The sequence below is a fragment of the Cervus elaphus genome, chromosome 17, assembly GCF_910594005.1.
Source record: "Cervus elaphus chromosome 17, mCerEla1.1, whole genome shotgun sequence".
Lineage (NCBI taxonomy): Eukaryota > Metazoa > Chordata > Mammalia > Artiodactyla > Cervidae > Cervus > Cervus elaphus.
This window is the reverse complement of record NC_057831.1, coordinates 31,348,485-31,372,473: the sequence shown is the minus strand read 5'-3', so window position 1 is coordinate 31,372,473 and position 23,989 is coordinate 31,348,485. Positions and strand designations below refer to the sequence as shown.

The 23,989-nt window shown below is 37.7% G+C and overlaps 1 protein-coding gene across 3 annotated transcripts in view; it reads right to left on the bottom strand.

The window, feature by feature from the left end:
* Window positions 1–23,989, bottom strand: part of HPGDS (hematopoietic prostaglandin D synthase) — a 28,208-nt gene continuing 4,219 nt past the window's right edge. For 2 of the 3 annotated variants that reach the window (XM_043871376.1, XM_043871377.1), the window contains exons 2-6: window positions 19,604–19,745; window positions 12,299–12,391; window positions 9,235–9,344; window positions 4,284–4,382; window positions 1–347 (exon numbers count right to left, since the gene is read on the bottom strand). In XM_043871376.1, the coding sequence (XP_043727311.1) occupies window positions 183–347; window positions 4,284–4,382; window positions 9,235–9,344; window positions 12,299–12,391; window positions 19,604–19,736 (600 nt within the window). In that variant the 5' untranslated portion in view covers window positions 19,737–19,745 and the 3' untranslated portion in view covers window positions 1–182. The remainder of the gene's footprint in view (window positions 348–4,283; window positions 4,383–9,234; window positions 9,345–12,298; window positions 12,392–19,603; window positions 19,746–23,989) is intronic. The other variant, XM_043871378.1, reaches the window with a different exon arrangement.

Here is a 23,989-nt window from a genome sequence, read left to right as displayed (position 1 = left end):
TCTTTTTCTTTCTAATCCTCTTTCCTTTTTTTTTTTTTAATAAGCAGAATATGGCAGAAATGAAAGTGTTAACGGAGCTGAGGGGGTGGTGTATGCACATTATGCAGCATGTTGATGTAGCTTCTTATCTGATGAGAGTGATGCTGTAAAGAAGAATAAAGGTTGGAGGTGGCTGGCATTACCTAGAGCTTGGTCTGGGGCCTTCGCAGTACCCAGTCAGCGATGGCAGGAATGCTTTGGACTTTCTTCCGTAATGTCACCAGCCTGGGGTAGATGTCCAGCAAATCAGGTTTAAAGACCAAAAGTGTGGTGCTGCAAATTTCCCAGTAGAAGTCTGCCCAAGTTACCTAGTTTGAAGGAAACAAATTTTCATTGGAACATAAAAGGCCTAATTTCTTAATGTAAAAAAAAAAAATTGTTTTTTAATTCAGAATAGTCTGTAATTACAAAAGCAGAATGTGTATATGATAGAAAATTACAGATAACACCATACTCCCAAGCCCAGAGGTTACTCATATTAACACTTCGGTATAAGGTTATTTTTCTATGCCTATGTGTGTATTTTTACTAAAATAAGATATTATAGTACATAGCCTTTTGTAACTTGATTCAATCTCCACCTTTCTGTGATAATACATTTTTATGTTATCTAATACCCTATCAATGCTTTTCCATCGTTCCCCAAATGTCTTTTATAGGACAAAGCAGCAGTATCCATTCTGGGGCCATGTGTTTCACTTGGTTATATCCTTTAACTCTCAATTCAAAACAGTACTCCCCCCCCCCCTTCTTTATTCCATATCATTGAATTATTTATTGAAGATTCCACAGTAGTTCTGCACAATGTCCTGCCTTCAGGATTTTTATAATTATTTCATCCTTACCGTGTTCCTTTATATGGCAGAGTAAAAAGGAATAGAATACAAGTTATCTTTAAAGAGTACATGGCTTTAAGTTAAATACTTTTGGCTAACATAACATTATATTGGATCACATCAGAAGACGTAATATATGTCTGACCATTAGTATAACTGGACACTGTACAGTAGGATAATGACAGCCTAGTCCTACTCTTGTATACCTTTTTTGTTTGTTTTTATTTTTAATTTGTACACTTGTTCCTTTATGACTAGAAACTAGTCTGGATGATGTTACTTTGGCTCCATATAAATGTCAATCAAAGAGTGAAGTTTAAATATGGACTGTTCTTAGTTTTGCTTTTGTTTGGGATTTAATAATGCAGATTGCTAGTGTTTTATGAACTTGCTCACTTAACATCTTTAACATTAATAGGACAGTTTATTGGTTAGAGGATTCAGAATTCAGTCAACAAATATTTATGAAGTACCTACCATGTGCCCTGTACAGGTTAAGTGCTGGGATTGACTAGAGAGCAAGATGTGATGTAAGACCCTTCTCTGATGAAGTTCTCACTTTAGAAGCAGGAAGACAATCAAACATGGAAAGTGTGGTGCAGGGGATCGGCCAAGATTGTGGAGTAGAAAACTTGCCTCCCTGATCTCACCTTCTCTTACAAGTGCACCAAAAATCACAAGTGTCTGCAGAACAACCATCGATGAAAAAGACCAGAATCTACCAGAAAAGATCTACAACTAAAGACATAAAGAAGGAACTACAGTGAGACAGGTAGGAGGGGCAGATTCATAATATAATTAATCTAGTCCCTTATCTTGCTGGGGATAGTCAACAAATTAGAGAATAAACATGCTGCAGAGGTTCTCCCACAGGAATGAGTTCTGAGCCCTAAGTCAGGGCCACTAGCCCAGGGGTCCTGCTCCAGGAAGACAAGACCCCAGAGTATTTGGCTTTGAGGACCAGCGGAGTTTGATTTTGGAAGTTTTCAAACAACTGGGGGAAATAGAAACTTTACTCTTAAGGGAGCACACAAGATCTCACACCAGGATCCAGGGCAAAATCAGCACTTTGATAGGAGCCTGGGGCAGATTTATCCACTGGTCTTGAAAAGTCTTCCAGAGATGCAAGAGGGAAGTTGTGGCTCATGCTTGTCCTCTATGTTCATGCTAGGAACAGAGAAACTGGCAGCAGCCATATATGGGAGCTTTCTACCACATGGACACTGGTAGAAAGTGTTCCCTGTTCCTACTCTTACATATTGGAGAGGGGATTAAGACATACAAACCATTATGTATCAAATAAGCTATAAAGGACTATTGTACAGCACAGGGAATATAACCAATATTATGTAATAATTATAAATGGAGTATAAGTTTTAAATTGTGACTCACTATGTTGTATACCAGTAACATATAATGTTGCACATCAACTGTACTTCAATTAAGAAACAAAAAACAAAATCCATGTGAAGTGATAAGAGTGATGAATACAGTGATGAGAGAGGTTCTCAGGTGGTTAGAGAAGTCCTTTAAGAGGTGACAGTTAAGCTAAGGCTTGAATGATAAAAAGGTCCAGACGTGCAGTGATTTGGGAATTAAAACATTTCAGGCAGAAGGAAGAGCGAGTGTAAAGGCTTTCAGGCAGGAGTATGACCTGTATCTAAGGGAAAAACAAAACACCAGAGTGTTTGGAACATTTGGAGGAAGGGAGAAAGTGCTGAGAGATGGAGTCAGGAGATAGATTACGAAGAAATTTTAATAAAAAGCAGAGGAAAAAATATTTTTAAGTCATTAGAAATTGTTCAATCAAGAGGGCAGAGAAAGGAACAAAAGACATGGCAAGTTTGCTTCTCTGTCTCTTCAGGACTCAGCAGATAGCAACTAGAGTAAGTCCCAAAGTGTGGCAAAAAGCAATATCTTGTCTCCTAGAATGGTGTCTCGTTGAAGGCCGGCGCCCCAACTTAACACAGCTTCTCAATCAAATTTAGATTTGAACTTTTTCTTGGCAAGACTACTTCATAGGTGACGGTGTGCTCCTCTATTAGCAGACCCATATAATATCTGGTACTCTCTCTTTTGTGGTATTAACAATTGTTGATAATCAGTGCTTAGACCCATTGATTCATCATGGGTTGGAAGATAGCGATGGTTTATTTTAATCTCTCCTTACTTATTAACTAAAAAACTTATGAATACAAACTTTGTCCCATCTGTTTTTTTTTATCTTGAGGTTTAATTGGCATAAGAATGGCAAGATAAATGCTTTATTCAACACCCCCCCACCCCCACAACACACATATACACACACTTTGTGTTTTTCAGTTTTCTGAATATAGACAGTCTGTCTCTGGCTTACAGTGGTTCAGCTTTACAATTTTGACTATACCGTGGTGCAAAAATGATACATATTCTTTAGAAACCACACTTTGAATTTTGACCTTTTCCCAGGCTGGTGATATGCCGTATAGAACTCTGCTGTGATGCTGGGCCGTGGCAGTGAACCATGTGTCAGGAGGGTAAACAGCTGATAAACTTAACAACCATTCTCTACCCATACAACCTTCCTGTTTTTCACTTTTACTACAGTGTTCAATACTTACATGAGACATTCAGCACTTAATTATAAAGGTTTTGTGTTAGACAGTTTTGCTCATCTTTGGCCAGTGAGAGTGTCTACAAGTTGCCTGCTGGGTCCTGTTGACACAACTCCCAATTTTGGGTTGTTTTTTTTTTTTAATAATTAGTTTGGTTCTGGTATAACAAAGTATTCCCAGCTCATGTTTTACATTTCCTGTCCCAAACTGAGAATGAGCTGTTTCTCCAAGAAACTAGTTACTTTTAGAATTTGGAGACAAGGATTTGGGTCCTAGGGTTGCCCAGGACAAGTAAGTCAGTCATTTTTTCAAGAAAAAGACACAGAATGCTTTTTCTCTTTACCCTAAAATAAAGTACATTGTGAACTGAAACTGGTATATGATTAATATTGTTTGCCCTGAGAAAATATTTATAATGAGATGTGTATAGTCAAATCACTGTGTTTTACCAAAGATAATGTTTCTTAGTTTTTTACTAATAGAGTACAGAGGTATTTCTCCACATACTGTATTCACCAGTTTGACACAAGTTCATTTGTTTCACTTTGCTGTGGTTTGTCAGTGATAGCTTTTTAAATTTTTGTTAGTGTTATATAACATATACTTTAGTACGTTTTTCCAAAGTTAACATCACCAAGAAAGGTTTATTCAAAGAAGTTTAGCTTTTGTCCTTCTAACCTACTTCTCTAACCTACTTCCTACTTCTCTAACCTACTTCTTCCCTATGGGTAACACTTTTTTCAATACATTTTTATAGTTTTTTATTTATCCATATATATGTACATGCATTTTTTAAGATGTAAAACATACTCACAGAGTCACCAATAAACCACTTGTTTTCCCCTAAGTATGTGTCCAAATTTTGCAGAAGAGGAGGTGCATCACATGTAAGTAGCTCCTTAAATATCTGATTCTAGGGGAGAGAGGAAAGATCACTCTAAAGATAATAGGAAGAAAAAGAGTTGAAGAGGAAATAGATTACATTTTTGTCATCAGTTCTTATGGTTTTTTTCACTTATCATGACTAAATCATTCATCAGTAAAATCTTTTCGTAGTTTTTAATCCTGATATTTGTTAGTGAAAATTATTCTATTATGTTTTTACATTTCTAAAATCCTCCCACCTTTTTGGGCTCACTCCCTTTAAAGTTAAATAGTGTAAGTAAAGGTAAAGAAATTAACTGTATTTTCTTGGGCTAGATTCCTCCAGTTTGGCAGTCTTACACTTAACAGAAGTATTATGCTTTTGGGCCTTTATGAATTTCCTCTCTTTGACTTAACATTGTACCTTAGAGTGAGATTCTCTGCCTTGAATATCATCTATAAAATCCATCATCGAAGTGTCCCCTTTTGATATAATATGTAAGATATTATTACAAAGCAAATAATATCCTTGGGGAAAAAATGAACAAATATACCCACTTAAATAATTATCTTTGCTTTTACTTAAATCTCTGAAGAATGAATAATTTATTCATGGCGTCTTTCTTGGTAAGAATTGTTTATTTGTTTATATATGAAAATTGGGCTGGTTTGTATTGTGGATATGAAATGTAAACTAAACTCAAAAATACTATAAAATATGCATATATCATCAATATTCATAAATGACCCATAATAAAATTCAGCCTTTATTAATGCAAAATAGTGGATAACTCCTTCATCAATTCACTTGAGTTACTATTGTGACTTAGCTAGGTAGTACAGATTATTATAATATAATGCCTCATATTGAGGAGTACAGTTTATAAAAGCTTCATTACACCTTTACATATGTTTGTCACATATCACAAACTGAAGGTTGGGAAGCTTGTCATTATTTTGATTTTATATGCTTTCCCCAGCTCTGTACCACGTTTATACATATGGTTCTCTCTCTATGGTAAATGTATTCATGGTTCTAAAAATAATGGGAGTCCTTTAGCCCCTTATACAAAATTTGTGAGCTGAGAGGCACCAGACCCAGAAATGTGCCATTTCCCACAACTTAGCTTAGCTCAGCATCAGTCGGGGAGGCAGTAGCCAGCTTGGCTGTCCTAGAATAGCTGGAGAGAGGAGGGAGGTCAGTGAGACAGGATGTAGATGCCGTACAACTTTCCACAAACGCCTGTGTGCTCACTTGGGTAATTCTGCTGCTTTTCCTTCTGTGCATTTCCACAGTGTAAGAGGCACCTGTGCTTGGCATATGCAATGCTGGATGAAAATCTTATCTCTACACTCTTGACTTCTCCTTTCGCCTCGGTTCTCTTATTGTCTGTGGTGAGAATCATCTCAGTCTAATGGAATATAGATTGCTCAACAGCATAGCCATTTGTGTTTTGAGTCATTTTAAAGAATATTCACCAGAATAACCTGAAGAAGATAAAATGTTTTTATGTGCTGTGCTTAGTCACTCAGTCGTATCCAACTCTTTGTGACCCATGGACTGTAGCCCACCAGGCACCTCTGTCCATGGGGATCCTCCAGGCAAGAATACCTGAAGTGGGTTGCCATGCCCTCCTTCACCACCCAGGGATCAAACCCAGGTCTCCCGCATTGCAGGCAGCTTCTTTACCATCTGAGCCACCAGGGAAGCCCAAAAATGTTGTTATACATCCTTTTTAAAGTATATTTTCTGATAAACCCTCAATAGCCATTCTGATACTTGATGGACTCAGAAATTTCCTACCTCCTTCTCCAGAGTTATTATGTAGATTTGTGTACACAAACAACCTTTACAGGATTTAGGGAGGTTTGTGTATTTCTCCAAAGTACCATTTTAAAATCCACACTTATCAAAATCATTTAGTTTTGGAAATGGGCCACTGATGTTCCTTCAGTCCTGCTTACCCTTCATCCCCCACCCACAAACCCCTGCCTTGTTCTTCAGATGAGAAAACTGAAACAAATGCATTGTATAAACACAGAAATTCTAGTGATAAATTCAAGGATTTTCAGTGTGACCAATACTCAGAGACAAATTTTGCCTGTAAGTTTAACTTTCTTAAATTTTAAATTAGAAATGGAATTTTTATCACCGATACATTTATAATTAAATAAATGTGATAGGTTTTGTTTAAAGCACATATAATAAAGAGGACCATTTTGACTGTTTTTAATCTTGACTGTTTTCAGGAGTCTGCTTTTGAAAATTTTACCTGACCACAAGGTGGCAGCAATGCAACCACTACAGAGACTAAGTGACAAGATACAAAAGAACTGTGTTATTTTTCACTGTGTTCTGGTCAGGTCCTACTTTACTAATCAGATAATCCGATAGTCTGGCTATTTGCAATAATTCTGCAACACATTGTCCCTTCATATGATTTATTCACAAACTTGTATTATGTCCTGTGAATGTTGGGTTTTGTTTTGTTTTGTTTTGTGGTAGGTAGTATGTAAAAGCATTCTTATTCTAACACAAAGGTAAAGTTACTCTCATCATAAATGTTCAAAGACATGTTACTTTGGTAGATTCCTTCTGTTATGGAGCCTCAATCACAGAAAGGTACAAAGTAGAGAAATAGAGAAAGGCAAGCCAACATGGGACAAAAACCTTTAGATAATATTTTTTTTTCCAAGTTGAGGATTATATATCTGCTTGTTTCTACATTTATAAGGATATGTGAAATGTAGGTGTCATGTCTGACAAATAAAAGGAAAAATGATGAGCACTGAAGTGTATAATAATACTATTAATAACTATTAATAACTAATATTTAGTAAACACTTTCCACCTAGCCATGGATACTTATTCTACTATTTAATCCCCCCAACATACTTCAAGTGGGCTTCCCTGGTGTCTCAGAGGGTAAAGCGTCTGCCTGCAATGCAAGAGACCCGGGTTCGATCTCTGGGTTTGGAAGATCCCCTGGAGAAGGAAGTGGCAGCTCACTCCAGTATTCTTGCCTGGAGAATCCCATGGGTAGGCTACAGATCACAGGTTTGCAAAGAGTTGGACATGACTGAGTGACTAATACTTCGAAGTAGGTTGTATGCTATCCCTACTTTGCAGACATTGAATATGAAAATTTGGTAGAGAGTTAAGTGACAACTGGTGAAAAGAGAATCAGGGTTCAAGCCTGGCAGTCTGACTCCAGAGCCCAAATGTGTTTCTGTCATAAAGCTGAGCCTTTATTTAAGACTTTGCTCTGGTTAGTCAAGTATGTGTGTATATATATGCATGTGTGGGTGTCTCCCCACACACCTTACATTTATATCAAGGAATCAGTAAATGTGAATACTTTTATGTCCCAAATATCTCTGTTTAAATCAGAGGGTCCTAATCAAACAAATGGTATTTAGAATAAATGGTGGTGGTGGTGGTTTAGTCACCAAGTCGTGTCCGACTCTTGTGACCCCATGGATTGTAGCCCACCAGGCTCCTCTGTCCATGGGATTGTCCAGGCAAGAATACTGGAGTGGGTTGCCATTTCCTTCTCCAAGTAGATATGCTTAAGTAAACTGATAAAACTGGCATTTGTTCTGTGCTGTAGCTTTTCTTTCGTGGCTCAGATGGTTAAGAATCTGCCTGCAATGCAGGAGACACGGGTTTTATCCCTGGGTGGGGAGGATCCCCTGGACAGGGGAATGGCTACCCCCACTCCAGTATCCTTGCCTGGAGAATTCCATGGACAAAGGAGACTGGCAGGCTACAGTCCCTGGGGTCACAAATAGTCTGTCACAGCTGAGCGACTAACACTTTCACTTCACTTAAGCTATAACACGTACATAACAAATACTCCTGCACAGCTGTTTTGAGTAGCTGCTGGCCCTGTGACGTTACACTCCGTGGTTAAGAACGTGGCGTCTGAGCCACAGTGTCTGGGATTTGAATTCTTCATGTACCACTTACCAGCTAAATAACCTTAGGCAAGTTATTTACACTTCTACTTGAACCTCCATTTCTTCATCTGGAAAATGAGGATAACAGTTTCCAATATTTAAAATGAAGAAGCCTTGATGGTAAAAGATATGAATACTGGGGATTTGCCTCAAGTAAACAAAGGAGTAAATAAAAACAGAAGAAAGCATCCAGGAAACAGGACTCCAGCTCAAGAAAAAGATACTCCTGGGATGGCAGTGAAGGGAAGTCCAATGATGAAAGCTGTGCAAAAACCTAGACAGCTCTACAAAGGAGAATGGCAATCTCTGGCTGGAAATCTCCAAGGAAATAATGGAAACAACAGATTATCTGATATCATTGACTCTGTGGAATACAATATTGGCAGGCCATTGGGTAGTATGGGAAGGTTCAGCAATAAAAGTGAAAAAGAAGCAAATGAAAAAAGGTAATTACTACTTTGGGGAGGAAAGTGAGAAAGGAAATATAATCAAAGTATACCACAATGCACAGTTCTGCACACTCTTTTCATAGACATTCTAATGTAATGACTATCGACTTCACCACAAAATTTTAATATTAGGAGTTTGGGAGAAGGGAATCAGAATGGCTGCATAGGAGATAGATTCTCATTAGTCTCCTAAGTCTATCAAAACTATCTAAAATTTGTGAATCAGAGAAAGCCATATTTACATATCCTATATGGAGATGTCTAAATCCTAAAGAAACAGCTAAAAGTGTTAAAATGAGGGCTGCACCTGAGGAAGGGTTAATACAAAGAGGTAGGGTGGGAATCACTGTAGTACTTTGTTTTAAACTTTTTACGATAACGTGATATTTTAAAACTAGAGGTATGTTTTACTGTGATAAAAAGGAACTTTTAAAAGCACCTAACATAACACTTGGCAAACGGATATGATTAATAGCAAACTGATCACATTACTTTTATATCTTGTCTTTTCTCTGCCCAAGGAAAACGAGACATGAAATCATCCAGTGTGTCCACAATTGCATCCACTTGACATTGTTCAAGTTCTGTTTTTCCAGCCAAATCTATGGAATAGAGAGAGGACATTTTATGCCCAAGAAGATACTCAATTTAATTTACCATTGTAAAGCTTTTTTGTAAAAGGCAGCATATTCATATGGTTCAAAAATTCTGAGCAGTGTACAGTAAAACAGTATCCAGTGAAAAGTAACTTCCACCTCTGATCCCATTCACTTCATTTTGCTCCTTACCTACCTATCATATTGGTTACCATTTTCATTCATTTATCTTATATTATTCCATAATTTCTTAATGAAAATAAGAATAAGATAATTTTTTTCTCTTTAAGCCAAATATCATTAGATCCACTAAGTTCTTATTGTATTTTTTAATATAATCAGGAATAAAAGAATGGTTTCCTCTTTGCACAAAACCCAATGTCTTTATTGAGTAAATATTTAATTGATGTACCCCTCTTAAAAAAAAAAAAAAAAGAACATTGACGTAAGGGATATCACCTTATTGGTACTTTAGCATCTTGCAAAACTATAAAGCCAGATAATGTTCCCATGTTATCTCTTAAATATTTCTAAATATTAAATCTCAAATAAGGAAACACATAATATACTCACTCTGTTAACAGTCATCAGGAAAAGCAATCTTTCTATAGATGAACTTACATCCTTTTGTGTATCAAACTACAATTATTAAATAACTCAACAGTCTTTTTTTTGCCTTATTTGACAGAAAAATAAAAGTAGAATTCCTTTTCAGCTGTAGCAGTCAGGTCATGTTAGATATAAAGGAACATTAATTTCTGCCCCTACTAATACAGTTGGCTGTAAAAGTACTCGAAGTTTATTGTAATCTTTAAATTGTCTTTCTTCTATCATAGGTAGTGTATAAAATTTAAACAACAAAAAAAAAAGAATACATATCCCACTCAACATGCACCTCTCCCCATATATCCTAGTTTTTCCTACAAGTTCTTTAAGGGCATTCTTGCCCTTTTTTCAGGCACATAGGATTAATTTAAATGGAAGTGCCACAATTTACTTAACTAGCCTCAACTGATTAGGTTTGTTTCCAGTCTTTTGCTAGGACAAGCAATAATACAATAAACAACCTACACATATATTATCATTTATCTTATAGAAAGAATTACTCCTACTTGTGCAGATAGTTTTTTGTCAAGAGCATGTGTTTGTTTTCTAGAAACTGTAAGTTTAAAATAATAGAGATAGTTTGGTTTTGTTTTTTTTCCCTGCCATTTTATCAACATTTTGCTAAGGCATCTTTGGTCTTCCTAAATATATTCTCACTGGTGTCAATTTAAAATGCTTCTGTGTAGAAGTATGCTGAATTGGTTGCATTTCAGCAAAGGAAACATTAACAAAATGAAAAGAACCCACTGAATGGGAAAAAATATTTTCAAATGATATGATCTATAAGGGATTAATACTCAACATATATAAACAGTTCATACAATTCAACATTAAAAAGACAGTGCAATTAAAGAATGGGCAGAAGAACCAGATAGACATTTTTCTAGAGAACCAGATGACCAATAGGCACATGAGAAGACGTACAGCATCACTAAGCATCAGGGAAATGCAAAGCAAAACCATGATGAGGTATCACATCACTCCAGTCAGGATGGCTGTCATCAAAAAGAACATAAATAACAAATGTTGGCAAGGGTATGGAGAAAAGGGAACCCTCCTACACGGTTGTTGGAAATTGATGTGGTCACTGTGGAGAGCAGCAGGGAGGTTTCTCAAAAAGCTAAAAATAGAACTACCATATGATTCAGCAGTTCCAATCCTGGACGTATATCTGGAAAAGATAAAAACTGTAATTTGAAAAGATACATGCACCCCAGTGTTCATAGCAGCGTCATTTACAATTGCCAAGATAAGGAAGCAACCTAAGAGTCCATCAAGAGATAAATGGATAATGAAGGTGTGGTAGTTTTGAGAACCAGGATGTCTCTGGCCAGGTGATGCATGCGCAGGGGTCTGTTAACTCACTGTGCCCTTGAGAAACAACCTGAGTTTGTATGTTAATGACATGGCATTATATATTATATACATCATATATTATATGAAATTATATATATACATCATATATTATATGAAATTAAAAGACGCTTGCTCCTTGGAAGAAAAACTATGACCAACCTAGACAGCATATTAAAAAGCAGAGACATTACTTTGCCAAAAAGGTCCATCTAGTCAAAGCTTGTGGTTTTTCCAGTAATCATGTACGAATGTGAGAGTTAGACCATAAAGAAAGCTGAGTGCTGAAGAATTGATGCTTTTAAACTGTGATGTTGGAGAAGACTGTTGAGAGTCCCTTGGACTGCAAGGAGATCAAACCAGTCCATCCTAAAGGAAATGAGTCCTGAATATTAATTGGAAGGACTGATGCTGAAGCTCCAATACTTTGACCACCTGATTCGAAGAACTGACTCATTGGAAAAGACCCTATGCTGGGAAAGATTAAAGGTGAGAGGAGAAGGGGATGATATGGTTGGATGGCATCACTGACTTGATGGGTAAGTTTGAGTAAGCTCCAAGTTGGTGATGGACAGGGAAGTCTGGCATGCTACAGTCCCGTGGGCTCACAGTCAGACACAACTGAGCGACTGAACAGAACTGAACTGATGCCTCATGTATTTCCTGTTAATTTCTGATAACTTATGATAGGCACTCTAGCAAAAGTTTGGGTTCAGATACATCTGTCTAATTTTTCAGCTATATTCCAAGAAGGGATTGAGAACAAGGAGGTGTGTGCCAGGAGAGACTGGGCAATATAAGATAAAATTAATTGTCTAGGGAACTCGGGGAAATTTAAACTGATAGAGATGGTATATGTATACTAACTCGGCATTTAACCCTGTTATCCCTTGCACTGTATAGTTCAATCTCATTCACTAATAGAGCTGCTTAATGAATAGTAAATATATGCCACGCATTTTTTCAGCTATCAAGAACCTTAAACATAAAGAATATATTACCTGTGTTTCTGGTCAAGTATCTTGCTATTGCCAGACTCTGGTGAAGTTTCAGTCCGTCAACTTCCAAAATGGGGATTTTGCCAAATGGAAGAGCTTAAAAAAAAATAAGCAAATAATCAACTTCCAGAACAAAATCAAGTCATAATACTTTTGTTTTACTGATAATTGTGGAAACAAAGCATGAGAGTAACATTGCAGAATTCTTGAATATTTATTCTGTAAGGGATATTATCAGTTACTCAGTCCTGGCCGACTCTTTGTGACCCCATGGACTGAGCCCAGCACCAGGCTCCACTGTCCATGGAATTCTCTAGGCAAGAATACTAGAGTGGATTGCATTTCCTTCTCCACGGGATCGTACCAACCCAGGGATCAAACCCAGGTCTCTTACATTGCAGGCAAGTTCTTTACCAGGGAGCTACCAGGGAGCCTGTCTAGGGCAGGGTCACCAACCTCTAATCCTGGTGACCAGAGTTGATGTAATGATAATAGAAATAAAGTGCACAATAAATGCACTCGAAGCACCCCAAATCCATCACCACCCCCACCCTGGTCTATAGAAAAATTGTCTTCCTCAATCTAGTCCCTGGTTGGGGGCTGCTGCTCTAGTGGAATCTCTACATTTCGCAAGTTAAAACAAACAAAAAAAAGACAGCCTTCAGAATGGGAGAAAATAATAGCAAATGAAGAAACAGACAAAGGATTAATCTCAAAAATATACAAGCAACTCCTGAAGCTCAATTCCAGAAAAATAAATGACCCACTCAAAAAATGGGCCAAAGAACTAAACAGACATTTCTCCAAAGAAGACATACAGATGGCTAACAAACACATGAAAAGATTCTCAACATCACTCATTATCAGAGAAATGCAAATCAAAACCTCAATGAGGTACCATTATACGCCAGTCAGGATGGCTGCTATCCAAAAGTCTACAAGCAATAAATGCTGGAGAGGGTGTGGAGAAAAGCAAACCCTCTTACACTGTTGGTGGGAATGCAAACTAGTACAGCCACTATGGAGAACAGTGTGGAGATTCCTTAAAAAACTGGAAATAGAACTGCCATATGACCCAGCAATACCACTTCTGGGCATACACACCGAGGAAACCAGATCTGAAAGAGACACACGCACCCCAATGTTCATCTCAGCACTGTTTATAATAGCCAGGACATGGAAGCAACCTAGATGCCCATCAGCAGATGAATGGATAAGGAAGCTGTGGTACATATACACAAGGGGATATTTACTCAGCCATGAAAAAAAAAATTCATTTGAATCAGTTCTAATGAGGTGGATGAAACTGGAACCCATTATACAGAGTGAAGTAAGCCAGAAAGATAAAGACCAATACAGTATACTAATGCATATATATGGAATTTAGAAAGATGGTAACGATAACCCTATATGCAAGACAGAAAAAGGGACACAGATGTATAGAACAGACTTTTGGACTCTGCCAAGGTCCAGCCCTGGCAGGACCAGGAATACCCAAGGGATGAGTGGCGTCAGCGAGGAAGAAGACAGACAGACAGACACAGGAGGTTGCGTTGAAGAGGTAACTTTTTTTTTATTTTTAGGATAGCTCAGTTTTTATAGAATGAATGTTACCTCCCCCTTAAGTCACCACATATTACATCAGATATTGGTTTGTGCTTCCATCAATATTTTTTTGTCCATGTTTTTCCCCTAAGCATTCATCTAGAACATTTCCGATTACAGGGTTTATACTTAAATGTCCCATACGTAGTCTTCTTGCCTCAATGGCCTAACATTCTCACTCTAACAAAAACAATGTTCCACAAATCTCAGGTATAGTGTAAATTCTTTGGACAATAAAACAATACATGGGAAGGGTCACAGTAACATATTTGACATTTCTGAAAATAGTACCGTGAGAAAAACCTGATATTTTTCTTTACCTGAAACCACAAAATCTCAATTTACAACGATTAACTATTAAACAGCAAAAACACCTCTAAAGCAGCAAAACACCTCTATTAATAGTAAGATAATGGCAGTAAAACTGGTTAATATAAATCTTCTATTAAAATCCTATATACCCCATTTTCTAATTTTACAAAAATGCCCATAATGTCCCATGTTGTTTAAAGAAAGGGAAACAATGAACAAATAGCAGCAAGGAAATAGCAATAGTGAAAACCCTTTCAACCAAGGAGCAAGTAAACTAAAGCAGTATATCTACTTCTAAATCTAAATACCTCTACTCTTTTCTATTCTAGAACATTATAATCTTTTAAGCAAGCAGCCAAACTATACCTGTGGCCTTTTCTTTTATGACTTAATGTTTATGGTCGTGTCCTGAGCCAGAGCAATCTTGAGCATTTCCAAAAAGGCTTGGACTTTTCCAGCAAGGCCTTATTACTATATATTATCATTTCCAAAAATTAATAGAAAGCCCAACAACAGTAAGACAGAAGGAAGAAAGGGACATACCGGGCCCCTGGGACAACCTCGAGAGGAAGAGCTGCCTTGCAGATTCCTTTCTCGTCCCGTGACCTTGTCCCCGGGACAACCTCGAGGGGAAGAGCTGCCTTGCAGGTTCCTTTCTCATCCCGGCAGCTCCGGAGGGGACATATTGGGCCCCCGGGGCAGCCCCATGTGAGGAAGAGCTGCCTTGCAGGTTCCTCTCTCGTCCCATGACCTTGTCATGGACTGGGTGCATCCCGGCGGCTCCCAGCAGGACTCTATGGGAGAAGGCGAGGGTGGGATGATCTGAGAGAACAGCATCGAAACATGTATACTATCAATTGTGAAACAGATCACCAGTCCAGGTTGGATGCATGAGACAAGTGCTTGGGGCTGGTGCACTGGGATGACCCAGAGGGATGGGATAGTGAGGGAGGTGGGAGGGGAGTTCAGGATGGGGAACACATGTAAACACATGTAAATCTATGGCTGAGTCATGTCAATGTATGGCAAAAACCACTACAATATTGTAAAGTAATTAGCCTCTAACTAATAAAAATAATTGGGAAAAAACAAAAAAGAAAACCCAAAAAACTTGTTAGAAAAAGAAGCTGGCTCACAGATACAGAGGACAAACAAGTGGTTACTAGTGGAGAGAGGAAAGAGGGGACAGGCAATATAGGGGTGGAGAAGTAAGAGGGACAAAGTATTATGTATAAGATGAGCTACAAGGATATATTGTACCACATGGGGAATATAACCAATATTTTATAATAACCATAAATGGACTATAACATTTAAAAATTGTGGATCACTATATTGTACATCTGAAACTTCTATTGTATGGCAACTATACTTCAAATTTTTTTTAAAAGAGGGAAAAATGAGTTGTTAGAAGAACTGCTATAGAGTTACTGACAGAACTGGGTCTAAAATCCAGGTTTACATCAATGCTTATATATATTACCTCACATACTTACTATGTAACTTTTTAAAAAAAACTTCTCTTTTAAAGTCTCATTAATTTTTCAGTCCTCTGAGATTATATTAATTATTCTTTAAAACCATAGTCTGAGGAATATGGAGTGTTTGATAATTGAGTTATGGTAAGGAATTTAGCCAAACTCTGATTCTGATGAGGGACTTTGAAGTATATAGTAAGGCAACAAGCATATTTGTACAAATATAGAACAGGCTCAGAGAAGGCGTATTAATATTTCTCTGTAAATCCTACTTTGTTTTCTTATCTGAACTTATTATATTTTTTCAGAAAGTAATTTGTTATTCTTTATTATAGAAATATCCTAAGTTGAAGATAAAAATTCTACCATATAATTATAACCATTTTAATATTTTAATTGCTTTCCCATATACATATAAATTGGAGTAGGAAATGGCAACCCACTCCAGTATTCTTGCCTGGAAAATTCCATGGACAGAGGAGACTAGGAGGCTACAGTTAGTGGGGTTGCAGAGTTGGAAACGACTGAGCAACTAAACACACATGCATACATTTAAATATAGAATCATAATGTATATAATGTTTGTAAACCACTTTTTTTTTTCATTTGATGATACCTTTCCTTTTTTCTTTTTTTTAACTTCCTTTTTTCCCTGCTTGTCTGCACCGTGCAGCCTGGGGGAATTTTAAATCTTTCTAAATCAATAAAGCACCATCTTTTGAACAGCATGCACTTTGCCATATGAATTAATCACAGTTTTCCCAACCTGTGCCTTGCTTGCTCAGTTGCTTCAGTCATGTCTGATTCTACAGCCCTAAGGACTGTAGCCTGCCAGGTTCCTCTGTCCATGGCAAGAATACTGGCAGTGGGATGCCATTTCCTCCAGCAGGGGATCTTCTCGACCCAGGGACTGAACCATCATCTCCTGTATTGCAGCTGGATTGTTTACCACTGAGCCACCTTAGGTTTGGACATAAAATTATTTTGGAGTGAGGGAAAAGAATAAAGTGCCTCTTATAATCTCACGACCCTAACTTGACTGCTAGCATCAGCCTTCGAGTGTCTTTCATGTGCACTGGATAGTGAAAGATGAACTACAGTTCATACCGAGAATAAAAACCTCTTTGAATACTTACCTAATTAAGCATGACTCCTACTGTTCTAGGTGTTTGAGAGACTCGGTGAGCAAAACAAAGTCCCAAATAAAGCTGACTCAAATTGTGATGCCTTATCTGAAGCATACTATGTGATGAAGAGTAAATAACATGCCTAGCATTTGTGGGGTTGCTTCCCTTGTGCTAGTCATTGCACTAAATACTGAACATGCCCATTAGGTCTTCAGGTACTTACAACAGCTCTGTGAAGTAGGTATTAACTACCAACTCATTTTACAAATGAGGAAAAGTTATATAAAAAGCCCAGATCACACACCTGCTAAAGGTGAGATCCAAACTGAGATCAGTTGGAACTCTTGCTCAGCTGTTTTTGGTTCTAAGAGCCATGTTTTGAGAAAGATATTAAAAATCAGAGCAAACCCAGAGGATAGTATCCAAGTTAGAAAGGGGTCTGAGAATCACATTATATGAAGATTGGCTGAAGAACTTCACACTGTTCACTTGAAGGAGAGAACAAACTAAGTGGAACATAAATGCTGTCTCCAATATGGCACAACTATCAAGTGGAAAGAAAAATGCTACTTATTCTAACTATCTCTAAAATGCAGAACCAGAACCCAAAAGAATTCTGTTTCCAAAAAGAAATTTTTAAAGGGCAGATTTTAACTCAAGATCAAGAATAATTATTTTCCTGTTGGAACTATTAACAGTGGAATGTGTTTTCTTATGAGATGGTAAGCATTCAGCTACTGGAAGCCTTTGAGCCAAGCTTGGGATGATTGCCAACAGTTGGAATACAGGGCTGCATCTAACAAGAAGAAATTTAAGAAGACAAATACGAAGTCCTTTATTTGGTTCCAGAAAAAAAATAATTTCAGGGTGGTGGAGTTGTAACTTAACAGGAACACCTGTCAAAAAGCTTTAAGAGATTTAGTGATGCTGAACATAAAGCCTCAGTGTGCTATAGCTGCCAAAATAGCTACTGTGATCTTGGTAAAATGTCTTAGAAAAATGTCTCAACTTGTGCCAGGAGTGATGGTCCCCGTCTACTGTGTGCTGGTCTTATGCCTGGAACATTGTGTTTCCCCATAGGTGCCGCACGTAAAATAGAGTCTAGCAGGGGCTTGTTCTACTTGGGTGGTGAGGAGACCCAAACCAGCGGGAATAAATAAATAAATCTCCTCTTCAGGAAGAGGAGACAGTTGTCCCTTGAACCTATACGTGATTGCATGTCTCAGATAGTCTATAGGAATCAGTGTCTAAATAAAGAAGTAAAGTCAGGGAAGGTTGGACTTAATTTCACAATGATCAGAGAAACAATCAAGGAAGTTCCAAAAGTTGATATCTAAACAGAGATACATGCGCATGAGTTACCTAGGGACTCAGTTCTGATTCAGCCAAAGACAGTCTTTATCTTCAGAGCATTTTCATTGAACTGACTACACAGCAATGGCTTTTTCTCTATGATGTTTTAAAGATTCTAAATTTCTTCAAATAATCAAATGTGAGAGAGAAAAAAAAATTGTCCTCCCTGATTAAAATGGTAATTCCAAGACCAATATGTGAAAGCCATATGGAGATCATCTCAGTTTTGTATAAGGAAGTTTCTTTTAAAAGTTTTCCTCCCCTCTACTTTCTGTTCTCCCTTCCCAGGATTTCATGGAAATGTTGCACCTCCTAAACTGACTGATTCTCAATTGTCCTTATCTTTTTTCTCTTATTTTTCATTTTTTCCCTATTGTGTTTTCTGGAAGATTTACTTATTTTTCATCATTTTATTTGTCTGTTTGTATCAGGCATTAACTGAAGAAAATTTTGTCTCTGAACATTCCTTTTAGATTGTATAGAGTTATCTTCTCTTTTCTCTGAGGATGGTACATTTTTTTTTTCCCATTTATTTTTTATTAGTTGGAGGCTAATTACTTTACAATATTGTAGTGGTTTTTGTCATACATTGACATGAATCAGCCATGGATTTACATGTATTCCCCATCCCGATGGTATATTTTTTTAAGTTGTTTTCTTTCTACACTATCTTGGCATCTTCAGAGATGAAAACAGTTTCCATCCCCTACTTCAGAGATGGATTGATAGTTCTAAGGTTCTTCCTACCCCCTTTGCCAGTGGCTGGTTCAGAAATGGACACATGGGCCAGCTTGAGCCAGTGAGACATGAGAGGTTTGCTGAGGTCCCCTGGGAAAGTTTTTCTTCCTTCTCCTGGGAACACTTAAGGGAGCAGTGTTAAGCTTTCTCCTATAACCTCTCAAGATTGCTGCTCAACTGCCAGGCTGGAATTGCAGCAAACATATTGTTACCAGCTGCATGAATCAGCCAACACACTGAGGGGGAAAACTGAATAAAGCCATCCTTGGAAACCTGGCCTTCTGGATTTTCAGTTATGTGATACAATTTATGTCCTTGTTTTTTAAGCCATTTGGTTTTCTGCTAAAGCAGCTTATCTGATCCATTGTCCAAATGCTATTGATAGCTGAGCAAGCCCAGTCAATTCCAATGGTCAAAAGTTTAACTTCTCTATTCCTCCATTTCAGCTCTTCTGATAGAGCTTTATGCTCAGTTATTTTGATCTGCTCCCTCTGTCAAGTGTGTGATTTCACTGCAAATAGGAAATTTTCTGGGTCACATAGCATTTATTTAACTTGCCTGAACTGCTGTTTCTTAATGTAAAGCTACATAAGATCTAAAAACTTTGATATTTTTCTTTTCCCCGAGGAGAGACAAAAGGTTCTAGAAACATTTCCTCTTCGTACATTTCCATCAACAACATTTATGCTACTTACTTGACTTGATTTCAGGCCAATCAGCTTGTTCTATTCTGTGGTCTTCATATTTTATGTCCAAATATGCAAATATGTAACGAATAATTTCTGCTCTCCCCCTCATATTAAAATAAATGAGTTTGTAGTTTGGCATGGTGTGATTCTGGAAAGAGTGAAATAGAGGAATTATTTTAACAGCTCTTTAGAGATGTTTCAACATTTTTCTTGAAGGACTTTTTGAAAAATTTATGGCATCGTCTTGAGATAACCAGAGACATTAGAGGATATTTCAAAACCAGAATTATAAATCATTATCTTAATAACATATGGGGAAGATTTAATAGAAATAAGATCCTCTCTTTAAGAACTAGCTGGAACATTTCAGTGAAATAACCAAATCCAGGTTTTATTTATAAAAAGATATCAGAGAGTAAACTTTGGAGAATGGAGTCAAAAACTTTGCATTTTAGGATTTTTTTTTCCTTCTCCCTTTAGACACTTGTAATGAATGGTGTTTGACATCTGCTTTGTTGTTTGCTTTGGTGACACAGCTGAGTTTGTGGGGACAGCTGGGTAAGGATTGCAAGGGCAGGGTACACACAAGAGGCATGTAAACCAGCATGTCAATTTGTCGTCCCCTTTCTTCCCTCCCCCGTTGCTTTTTCCTGAAGGAAGGGAAGACTAGGGGAAATACTGCTCTCTTCTCTTACTGCATCCATGCTGCTGAGTTCTATTGTGTTGCTTCCACATACAAACAGACCCCATATTGGGGACCTCTGTTGGGATGGGATGATGGTGAGCATATGTCTTTATTCCCTCTGCAGAGGAGCTAAGAAAGACACAAATGTTTCTTACATTTCAGGAAGTTTGCTCAAATAGGCTATATTGGTTAGATGGAGGTCATCATAATTTTGTGAGTTTTTTGTGATTTGTACAATTTCATTTCTATTGTCTGTAAACATTTAGTAATTTTAAGCACTAATAGTAGAATGTATTGCCATCTTATAATGATTAGGCAACTGAAACACATTTTCATGTGAAGTTCCATTCTTCCACATAGTTTCTGTGTGCGTCTGGGTGAGTCAACATAGTAGTATCTCCAAATTTCAAAGTCCACTTTTTATAAATAGAGATACTAATATGGAAGATTTAATGAGGTAACACATGTAAAGCGTTTAGCACAGGGCTGGACGCTGAATTCTTAGCTGTTAGTAACTTTGAATTCATTCTACTCAAGAATGAACACCATGATTACAACACACAAAAATTTAATTAAATAAAAATAATAAATAGCATTTATTTATTTAAAGTGCCGAGCTTAAATAGTTTATTCTCTACTCAGGAAGTCTTTCAGAGATATTAATGGAATATTAGATAAAAAGTTGGCTGAATTTGGAATGCAAAGTTCCATCTGAAATCACTCCACATAAAAGATAAAACACAGATCATAAAAATCTAGATTGCCTAGCTCACATCCCGAGTACATGTGATCTCGTGTCTCTCTGTGGGGATGCTGATGGGGAATAACTATCTGACTGTTTATCTAGACCCCCTCCAGATCCAGGAAACAGTGACGGCAATTCCTAGTGAATCTATTTCTCTAGGCCCAGGTTTTTTCATACCTAGATGCTGTGGAGGTGGCGCTCCTTATAAGAGACAGAGTCATAACAGTCTGTGTCCTGTCCACGTCCATTAGCTAGCCTAGTCCCCACCCAGGTGAAATGTGGGACATACCACACATCAGTATGCAGGAATGTTCCCTAAAGAATTCACTAGAGTAAACTAATGAAAATTCCAAGGTTTACAGCCCCAGATTCCTTTGGGATGAGGATCCTATATATATATTTCCTATATATGCATATAGGAAATCCACATTTGGGGCACTAAATGAAGTGCCCATCAGAACAATGAGGTTGTTTTCCAAGTTTCTTGGAAATATTGAGCTTAGCAATAGTGGAAAAGATATGAGAACAAAAAAAATAGTGGATAAAAATGTAAAGTAATACATTTCCTTCTGAAAAAACATTTTACATAATCAAAATAAAGGGTCCACTTTTATGCAGGATACAAAATGTAATTGTTAGGATTCCTTGGTCTATTTGTTTAAAATCTCAAAAGAACAAAAATAGCTTTCAGAGCGGAATTGTTGTTCTTAATTGGAGTTTTTATTTGAAAAGCATTTCATGTTGGGGTCCTTTAATGGACTGGAACCTGGTGCTCCGGAGTTGATGATAAGAAAGTGAAAGAAGGAAAGAGGCTAATATTCCCTGGGTTACGCAGGCGGCTTCCGTGCTCCAGGGAATCAGCCAGAAATAGAGAAGGACATGGGGACCCAAGTCTGGTGGAACACGGGTGCTTTATTGAATTCTGTGTTGGTATATATACCGTATTACAAGGTAGCTTCTAAAGATAAAGATCAAAAGACCAGGCTTTACAAGTTACCAAGGAAACAAGGAGCAATAGAGGCCATAAGGCCAAAAGGCAATCCAAATCAAGAGAGGGTCATAGGTAATCCCTTTCACTATATGGAAAGGGTAATGAAGGAAATCCTATGCAAGCATCCCATCTCTATGATCTCAGTCCAGGGAGTGGCTTGCCACTCCTCTTGCTCCTGACAGGGACTAATAAGGAACAGAGGGCTCAAGAGAGATAGAAACAGCACACAGGAATCCTACTGTTAAAACATTCCCTGACAATTCCCCCTATTTTATTATATTTGTAAAAAAGGTCCTGACCATTTGAGTTTGTTTAGTTTTAACAATTTTTGCAGAAAGGCAACGGTAAACAACAAATAAAATTGCCAAGACAATCACCAGAGTTACAGTTCCAGACCCGATGCTGTGGGGGATGCTTGTCAGGGAATGTTTAACCGTAGGATTCCTGTGTGCTGTTTCCTATCGCTCTTGAGTCCTCTGTTTGAGCATCGTTTTAAGGTGAGTTTGAGGTCAGCCAGTCCTCTTTATAGACCAGTCCAGTGTAGGGACCTTTGGAAGTAGGAGTTAGTCCAAGAGTCAATTTTCCTTCAATATCAAATTTAGATTTACACTCTTTGGCCCAATGCATTCCCCTACGGCAGTGGGGGCAGACTTTTGGAGGTTTTTTATTAGCTTTCTTAGGGCAAGCCCTTTTTTAAATGGTTCTTATCCTCATGTATAAAACATCCCTCATTTCCCTTTTTAAAGCAAGCAGCCATTGTTTCAGCTAGCATTTGCATTTTTTGAGTTTCTGATCCTAGATTGCAGCAAGCCTTCAAATAATCAATAATAGTGCCTGTCTCACGAATTGGGGCTATAGCCTTTTGACATTCCTGATTTGCATTTTCATAAGCAAGTAATTTCTCTAGTTGCCTTTTAGCTTCTCCTCCGATTACAGTACAGGAAATAATAGTTTCTAATCTAGCTAAAAAAAAAATCTAGTTTCTAATCCAGCATAAGTTTCATTAGGTCCTTGCAATATTTTAGTGTAGCTACCTGTAGGTTCCCCTTGAGGAGTAATTCTATCCCAAGCTTCAAGGACCACTGTTTTTAATTGTTCATGCAACAAAGGAGGGCATTGTATTTGAGCTTCTATAGCGTCAAATTGTCCGGTGCCAGTTAACATTTCAAAAGTAATTTGGTTTTGGGGAGCACCAACTCTAGCGTTTTTGTCAGCATGATCTCTGGCTATATCTTGAAACCACATTGTCCATTGAAGATATTCTCCTGGTTTAAGGAGAGCTTTTATTAAAGTTCGCCAATCAGAGAGAATAAAGGTTCCAATAGAAGACACCATAGCATTTAGAATTTCTCTAGTAAAAGACGAATGTGGACCATACATAGTTACAGCCTTTTTCATTTGTTGCATGTGAAAAAGGCTAACACCATCATATTAAGGTATTATTTGCCCGTGAGCATTAGCATTTCTTAAAACTGGGAAGGTGGACAAACCACTGGCTTCAGAGACTTGTGACTGCAAAGCCAGCAATTCAAAGAGCCTCTGTCACGAAGGAGAGTGAGTAGGTAGCAATTTTTTGCAAATATGAGTTTGTGCTAAGGACTTATCATTATTATCTAGAAAAGTATTGCCAGTTTTGGTGTCACAAAGTGTCTCAGGAGAGTCGTCAGAATCATTAGGTTCAAGAAAAAGAGAGATTTTTGGATTCACGCCTGTTGGCAGAGGAGGAGCATTTGGAGCAGCCAGGGCAGGGCTTGTAGGAAAATTCTGAAATATTTTATGTTGTTCTAATTGAGCCTTTTGTAAAGTTTCATCATCTAATTCATATTCATGTAATAAGCATTCTGTCTGTTGTCGAATATCAGGAGGGCTAGAATTGCCTTGAAATGGCAGAATTACAGCTTTAATGAGAACCCACAGGGGCCAGAAATCAATTAGAATATTTTTTCCCTGTCTGACGGTTCATTCAACTTT